This window comes from Chiloscyllium punctatum, chromosome 1, assembly GCF_047496795.1.
Source record: "Chiloscyllium punctatum isolate Juve2018m chromosome 1, sChiPun1.3, whole genome shotgun sequence".
NCBI lineage: Eukaryota > Metazoa > Chordata > Chondrichthyes > Orectolobiformes > Hemiscylliidae > Chiloscyllium > Chiloscyllium punctatum.
This window is the reverse complement of record NC_092739.1, coordinates 89,726,119-89,735,019: the sequence shown is the minus strand read 5'-3', so window position 1 is coordinate 89,735,019 and position 8,901 is coordinate 89,726,119. Positions and strand designations below refer to the sequence as shown.

Sequence of the window (8,901 nt, the reverse complement as noted above, 5' to 3'; positions counted from 1 at the left end):
TGCTAATTTAAGCAGGGCAATGGTTAGGGTACTAAAGCAAGAGAAAAATATATTGTCAGACTATCTCATACAATCATAATTCATCATTTCATGCTGAAATTTAATTTGATTTCATATATCTATAAAATGTGATTTTTAGGTTGTAAATCAATAATGTCATCCTGATACCAAATAAAATTGGAGAATTTAAATAATTTTGCATCTCTACAAGGACATTTTAAACTTGATGATTGTGTGGGTGCTAAATGTAATAATCAATAAAGAAAGCTTACCACTGCACATCATGAGTGATCTTCATTGCTGCCACTGAATGATCGGGTTCGGATCTGGTTCCTCAACTGTTCTATTAGCTCTGGATTCTCTTCCTGCATCTGCTGTGCAAACTGCTGTCCTCTAGACAAAACAGATAAGAAGTTAACCAAGGTAAGTCCTTTTAGAGTCATAGAGTTGTACAGCACTGAAACAGACCTTCGCTCCAACTGTTCATGTCAACTAGATATCCAAAATAAATCTAGTCTCACCAGCCAACATTTGGCCCATATCCCTCTAAACCCTTCCTATTCATATAGCCATCCAGATGCATACATAATTTTGAAACATTTCTGCTGATAGAATTGTAGGACAGTGCTATTAAGAAAATAAAATATGCAAAAGGAAGATGCATTGACCCCCTGGGGAATGAGACTGGGAAAATAATAATGGGGAACAAGGAACTGGCAGAGGAGTTGAATGTGTACCTTGCATCAGTCTTCGTGGTTCAAGACATGATCAACAAATTCAAAATTACTGAATAATCTTAAGGGTAAAAGGGGGAGAGGAAATAAGTACAATAATTCCTAGAGAAAAAAGTACTAGGGAAACTAATGGAGCTAAAGGCCATTAAGTATCCTTGAATTGATAGATTGCATCTAGGATATTTTTTAAAAAAAGTTGTAGCAAAACAAACCAATAGTAATCCTTCAAGAATTATGAGCAACTTCAATTTTGCTTAGGTTACTTCATGGCTCACTTAGTTAAAAGATGCTTAGATGTCAACTCTCCACTTCTGTCTTGCAATTCTACTAAGGGTTATCATGAGGACTGGAGTCGGGTGGCCTTTCTTGACATGTGAGTACAATATTCAAGAGTTTGATGCATTAAGATACCTAAAAGGAACTAGTCATAGGAAAATATAATTTTGGCATGGAAGAGTAAGGTAATTTGAGGTCACAGGAAAGAGCTGGGCAAGGTGAAAAATAAAGGAGAAACAAGGCTGGTTTCATTGAAAAGCTGCAGCTGTTGCCTTAAGATAGGAAAAGAATTGCTTAAAAAAAATGTTGGAAGCATTTAACTGTGAAACTGTCATAGCTGCTTCTCTTCCATTTCCAATGCAAAACTGAATTGTGCAGCTACATAAAACGGAGGGCAAATTAATTTCTTTCATGGAATGCAGACATTCTAGCAAGGAAACATATACTGTCCATACCCAAATTATCTTTAAGTTGTTGGTGAGCAGCTTTATTGAACTGTTGCAGTCTGTGTCATGAATTTATTTCCAAAGTGCTATCAGAAAGGGAGCTCCAGAATTTTAATCCAGTACTAAAGAAGGAACAGTTGTATATAATCAAGTCAGGATGTCAGATGATTTTGAGGGAATTGTGCAGGCAGTGGCGTTCCCACAGATCTGCTACCTTTGTCCTTCCAGATAGTAGGTGGCAAGGACTTGGAAGGTGCTGTCAAAGGTTATTGGTGAGTTGCTTCAGTGCATCTTATCAATTGTACTTCAGCAACTTCTACTGGTGGTAGAGAGAGTAAATGTTTAAGGTGGCAAATGAGGTATTGATCAAACAAATTGCTTCACCTAAAATTCCTTTAATATTCTTGCAACAGCATTCAAACTGACAAGATTTGATGAAAGGTAGGCTAATATTTTTTGGAGTTTAGATTTCAAAATAGTGGCATTTGGATGTTGGTAATGTTTGTCAAGACTTTGTGAAACAGTGACCTAATCTAGCATTGTTGAGAAAGCATATAGATATGACCCCCGGAATGTCAATGGAAAATGTTTATATTGTGATAGTTTATGACAGAGTAAAATATGAAAAGTTGTTATCTTGTTTTCAGTTCAGAATAATCAATGATTTTAGTTTAGAAAAACACAGACACAAAGTGTATAGGTCAGTTCACAGGAGACCAGATTGAGTTCAGAAATTTAACACTTCTGTCCTAGAAAGGAATTTTTCAGAGCAGTTGAACAAGTAAGTTACTCAGCAGAAGTTTAGTTTGTCCCATTTGCAAAAGGTGGTTTTGGTTAGAAATTTGCAGGTTATTAGAAATTGGGATAGTTTAAATCCTCAGTTTTATGGGTGTTCACAAAAGATCCCACTGTTCACAGCAAAGAAACTAGGGAGATTCAATTAAAAGTGCTATTTAGAGGTAATTTCTCTGCATTTGATTTGATGGTGTTGGGAAATAGGTTGAAAGGTTTGTTTTGTGGTGTCTTTTAATATTTTTTAATCTGTTCTATATCTACATAGCTTAGTTATATTTTATTCCTTCTGTGTAATAAAATTTATTATTAAAGAACTCCACTCTTGTGTGTGACTATATTTCAGTGACATCCCAGCTGTGCAGCTTATGGGTGTGAAAAAGGGTTGAGGAGACATCCATAAACTACACAGTGTCTGATATGTACTTTTAACTACGGTATTAACGGAATCAGTCCAGCTGCCTTTCTGGTCAACACTAGCCTTAGTGATAGTGGACAATTCGGTTAATCAGATAAGGCTCCACAAACACTTCCACGTTCAATGACGGGGCCCAACATACAAAATAAATAAGATTGAAGCATTTTTAAGCCAGCTCGGACTCCTGAAGCATCCAATATCACAGAAGCTAATCTTTTGTATCTTTAGCAGTGTTGCTTCTTTATTTGCTCTCACCAGGGGAGGCAATGGCCTAGTGGTATTATTGATGGACTGTTATTCCAGAGACCCAGGTAAAGTTCGAGGGACCAAGGTTCAAATCCTGCCATGGCAGACAGTGGAATTTGAATTCAATAATTATTAAAAAAAAAGTTTGGAATTAAGAGCCTAACAATGCTATGAATCCATTGTCGAATGTTGGAAAAACTAATCTCGTTCACTAACGTCCTTTAGGGAAGGAAACTGCCCAACTTTACTTGGTCTGGTCTACATCTGACTCCAGACTCTCAGTGTTGTAGTTGACTCTTCACTGGCATCCGGGAATTAGGGATGAGCAATAAATGCTACCTAATCAATTATGCCCTCATTTTGTGAATTAATTTAAAAATATCTAACTCTGGCGATGTGCTGGCTGATGTGATTTCAGTTCTATTTTCTGTTGATTGTGTTTTCTCATTCACTGCTGAAGGTGATACATCCCAAGTCAGGAACCAGCTTTTTTACAACTTTTGTTGTTGTGTGGGAAGTTCCAAGAACCAGGAGACCAGACTACCACTGCGCAAGGGAAATATCAGCACATGAGAATGCCTCAAACTCCTGGCATTGGTGCTGCATCCTGTAAACCTCCAGGCTTTTCAATATTCTTCTCCCTCTTCACAGTCTTATTAAATATTATTTTCTACTTCAGTGGTCAGGTGATTTTTTTAAAATCCAAAGATCTAATTCTCTCCAATTTAAGAACTTCCTCCTCCCTTCCTCAGTAACCCTTCCATATTTATAAAGTGCTCCTTAACAAGTGCTGCTCACCCTCCATGCTGTTGATGTTACTTTATCAACAACCAATGACAGAATTCCCCCCTCTTGTTTCCTGCTTGAGCCCCAATCTCCCAACTTCTACTACTTATACATTCCATTTCTCCATGTAACTCACATTTCCAATCTCCTTTACTCTGAGCTTTGAGCCCACCTTTCCCATTTCTTCCTGTTACTGTATTCAAAGTTTCCAATTTCAGACCTCCACCGCTAATGTCAAGATCATATCATTTCAGTCTCCATCCTGAGCATCAACAACCATGCCACCTGACTGTCTAGGCTCAAAATGATCATTCCCTATACAGCTAAGACTTTCTGTATCAGTGATCAGGGGATATCTTGAACCAGGGGTGCATTGAGGTGGGAAATCCAATAAGATTATCACCATATAAATAATCTAAAATAATCTGATGATTCATTCCCCATTTTGCAAAATTATTATAAATTCTGGTAGAGTTTGCAGCTGTCATGAAATGCAAAATAATTCAATCTTCAAGGTAATGTAGCAACTCTGCCAAAAACGTAGGACAATTTTTTTGTGTTCATTTCTGACTTGCACGTGCAAGTTTTCAGTCGCAAATTGTTTCTAATTTACGAGTGTCCCTGATTTCAAGGAGCAAATTGTATCTACTACAATGCAAATTATAACTGTTCGTATTTTGGAGATGCCATTTTTGGGGGGATTTTATTCATGTTCAATACACTAATCGGATTTTTTCTTGATATTTCTTTACTATACTTGCAGGAAACATGGCTACATTCAAGTACTGATTTGTTAGTGGCCAAATAGCAGAATGCACCAATCAAAAATCTGAGCAGCACCTGTATCTGTGCATTTTAAAAGCACTTTAAGAGATTCAAAACTGTCATTAGGTGTTTGCTGGTTACATTGTGCAAACAGATCAATCAGATCAGTATGCACTTAAAGAACATCTAGCTTTTTTTCAGTCTTGAGGCTCTTAAGTTATAGTTCTTTAGTTTATATTGTTTCAGTTACTGGATTAAAAAAACTATTGTAACTCAACAACAGAAATACTTTACCCAGTCACTAATTCTCACAAATACCTTACATGAAAACTCAACATTCTGTACCATAATTTATAAAAAATAGTAATCAAATTGTATATTGTCAAAGGTTACAAGTTGCAAATACTCACGCTTGTATAAGGCTGCCCATATCTGTCAGGCCTCCTACTCCTGCTGCAGGACCACTAATTGCATTAGACATCATTCCTGACATTCTGGTCATAATATAGAGATAAAATTGAAAAATATTCAATTTAAAAAGCATATTTTATGCAAATTTATAAAAAATGCAAAATACGACAACTTACAGTTGTTGTAATTGGGGGTTCTGCATCAAGCTTGCAGCCTAGAAAAAAAATTATACAGTCAAAAAAGCAGCAATCTTCAAGTATGAGCTAAGTGTTTAGAAGGCATAATAAATTTTGAGAAATCAGTCTTTTTCATAAACCAATTTCTGTCCTAAAATCTCCTTTGGAATAGCACAGTAAAGGGGGGGTGAAACATTGTGAAGGGTGCAATTGATAAAGTAGCTGAAGATGGTTGGGCAGAGAGCACTGCCCAGAGGAACTCTTGCAGTGATATCCTTGGGCTGAGAGAATTAAACTTTAGCAAGCAGAAGCATCATGCTTTGTGCAATGTGTCACACTAATTACATTCAAGACTGAGATAGACATTTTTCATCAGTAAGGGAATCCAGGGTTATGGAAAAAGACAAAAAAAAGTGGATTTGAGGGTCATCAGATCAGCCATGGTCACACTGAATGACCAAGCAGACTTAGGGTGGCTTAATGGTTTACTTCTGCTTCGACAGCTTATGACCTTAAATACTTTATTCCATAGGTAACTCCGGGCTAGAAAGCTAGGCAATGAAGTTCATCTCAAAATTATACAAGATCAAAACTGCAATCTTCAAAACAATTTTTGTAGCCACAGTATTTATTACATAGCTAGTTTAGTTAAGTTGTTGGTCAATCGACCTCAGGATGTCGTTAGTGGGGTTGGGGGGGGGGGGCGCGGAGGTTGCTTTCAGTGATGGTAATGCTACTGAATGGAAAAAGCTGATGATACAACTCTCTCTTATTAGAGATGGTCATTGACTGGCACTTGTGAGATGTAAATGATACTTGTCACTTGTTAGCCCAAGCCTGATTAACCAGGTCCTGCTGCACATGGACATGGTCTGCTTCAGTGATTAAGAATCGCAACTGTTACTCAATGTTATGCAATAAGCACTGAGCATTTCCACTTCTGACCTTATTACTGGGCAGTGTTAAGGTTGGGGGGGGGGTGAAACATTGTGAAGGGTGCAATTGATAAAGTAGCTGAAGATGGTTGGGCAGAGAGCACTGCCCAGAGGAACTCTTGCAGTGATATCCTTGGGCTGAGAGAATTAAACTTTAGCAAGCAGAAGCATCATGCTTTGTGCAATGTGTCACACTAACAGACATTCCCATTGACTGCAGTTTTATGAGAGCTCCTTAATATCATACTCAGTCAAATGTTGCCTTGATGTCAAGGACTGTCAGTCTCACCTCACCTCTGCAGTTCAGCTGTTTTGTTCATATTTAAGCCATTAGGTCAGAAGCTGATTGGCCATACAGAATCCAAATTTATACCAGCAAGCAGGTCATTCCTTTTTAAGTGCCTTTTGATCGTACTGTCGAAAACCACATCATTTTGTTAATGATTGAGAGGGTGGTTGTCGAGTGGGACTTGTCTGCTTTTTATGCACAGACATACTTGTACAATTTTCCACATCATTGGGTAAATGCCAGAATCCTATTCATAATTTGGCAGGATAGCAGAGCTTAGATCTCTTCCGTTAGTTGTGTGATTACTTAGCCTTTTTTATTACATGCAGCTTCCACTGTTTGGCCTGTAAGTAGCCTTATATTGTTAGCTTGTATCCTCCAGAATTTAGAAAGTTAGGGGTTGATCTGTTCAAAATAGTCAAGATAGTAACAGAAAAACACAGGTTAGAAAAAGATAAATCATTTCTACTGATTGGGAATTCTACAACTTGGATGGGTGGGAGTGATTGTGGGGTGTTGGTGTGAGGGTAGGGGTGGTGCATAGTCTGAAACTATGTTAGGAGGCACTTATTCTCAAAAGCAGTGGTAGATGTTGAGAACTTTCTTCCACAAATGGCAGTGGATGTTGCATCAGTTGTTAATTTTAAGTGAGATAAGTAATACCTTTGCTTAAAAAAAAGGAGCAGTGCTCCGAAAGCTAGCGCTTCCAAATAAACCTGTTGGACTATAACCTGGTGTTGTGAGATTTTTAACTTTGTACACCCCAGTCCAACACCGACACCTCCAAAGTATGGAATTAAGCCATAGATCTATCACAATCTCATTGAATGGTGGAACAGATTTGAGGAGCTGAAAGCCCTATTCCAGTTCCTATCAACACCAAATTCGTCTTTCCAGTGTACATTCTATGCTCTTGCCACCTTCAACCCTCAACATGGAATAGTACTGATTCATTAGCCACAGGATGACTTGCAAATTGTATCAGCAGGTGGTTTCCTTGCCCACGTTTGACCTGGTGCTAGAGGATTTCATTAACCTTTTCTTGGCTATCCTATCCCTATGACTATAACCTCATGCAGTTCAACAACACTTATCATTCCTTCAACTCTCACCTCTTGAATATTCTCCACTCCTTTTACTTCACCATTAAAGAATTTACTTCCAATCATTTATCTCCCATAGACCTCAATTCCTTTCCCAATTATTATATCTCCCAGCTTTCTTCATATTTAACACTTTTCTTAAAACCCATCTATTCAATTATCCTTTTGATAATCCATTCTAATATAACCTTTGCCCCAAAATCTATTCTTATGTGTAAAGTGTCTTGGCGCATTTCGTAGATTAAAGGTGATATACAAATATAAGTGGTTGTTGTTCTCTCACTTCCCCAAGGGACTGGTGATTAAAAAAATCCAAATTGAAGAGGAAAAAGGAGAAGGAAAGGAAAGTCAACTCTCTCTTCTCATTTTTCCTTTAAAAAGCAAACAAATCTTCCAAGCTACCAAATATCATCATATGAATTAGATCCACAATTAATATTGTCCACTGTGGTATGGGTATGTTTTGCAGTAACCTTACTTTAATTATACTTACCATACTTACAAAACTTGGATTATTCAGTAAACTTGCTAAATCAAATCCCAAACCAGCGCCTGTCTGTAGATACAGAAATCACTTATAATCACATTCGTATTAACAATTATAAATTAAACAAACAATAGGTAATCGAGTTCTAGACAATGCCAAAAATAGAAATAAATTATGAACAAATAGTGCAATAACATGTTTGGCTTCTACAGTCATAGTTAAATTGATATTTAGCAACTACAATAGTCTATTGTTCATATTAAATGCTACTTTAAGTTGTCACCATTTCATTATTATATTGTTTGTTGACATGGTCCTGACCTATTACATAATAGAAGCATTGTCATTGTGAAGTAGCTGAATAGTTTTGTTGACTTGGAATAGCTAAAGATTTAGTCTTAAATTATTTCTTTCAATAATAAGGTTTAAAGGTTTTATTTTAGGATTGCATCTTCAACTGAAAGTAAAGTGAAAGGGGTGACATGGTCTGTGTCTGACAGCAGGCTTAGTTGAGGTGGCTGTTAATGATTCAAGGATTGCTTGGATTTGCAGAAAAACATCCTTAAATTTAGTCATGCAACGTGAGCATGGATGGCTAGGCTGAAATTTAATGCTCAGTCTTAACTGCCCTTGAGAGGTTGGTAATGAGCTGCCTTCTTGAACTACTGCAAACCATGGTTTAAGGTGTGCACATTTGAGGACCAAATTCAGTACTATATAGCTACAGTTAAATTGCTAGCTATCAAAGTTGTAATAAAATATTGAGAGTGTAATGTTGTAATGAGTTATGTTTTTGTTGTGAATAGCTAGTTCATAATTCATATGTTTTAGAATATAATTTTCAAAAATTGAAGTATTAAATGGAAACAATTGGTTGGAGAACTAGTTTGGTTCATGTATATGCAAATAAAAGGTTTGGGTTGATTTCATAGCTTCTATTTATCTTACACATGATCAGGAGTTCACAGTCAGTCATAGAGATGTACAGCACAGGAACAGACCCTTCGGTCCAACTTGTCCATGCTGACCAGATATCT

The 8,901-nt window shown here is 37.1% G+C and overlaps 1 protein-coding gene across 5 annotated transcripts in view; it reads right to left on the bottom strand.

The window, feature by feature from the left end:
• The window catches only part of LOC140477171 (small glutamine-rich tetratricopeptide repeat-containing protein beta-like), a 62,089-nt gene that overhangs the window by 9,353 nt on the left and 43,835 nt on the right, over positions 1-8,901 (bottom strand). For all 5 annotated transcript variants that reach the window (XM_072570586.1, XM_072570615.1, XM_072570624.1 and 2 more), the window contains 4 exons: positions 7,871-7,933; positions 5,051-5,088; positions 4,874-4,957; positions 273-393 (listed from right to left, as the gene is read on the bottom strand). In XM_072570586.1, coding sequence (XP_072426687.1) covers positions 282-393; positions 4,874-4,957; positions 5,051-5,088; positions 7,871-7,933 — 297 coding nt within the window. In that variant the 3' untranslated portion in view covers positions 273-281. The remainder of the gene's footprint in view (positions 1-272; positions 394-4,873; positions 4,958-5,050; positions 5,089-7,870; positions 7,934-8,901) is intronic.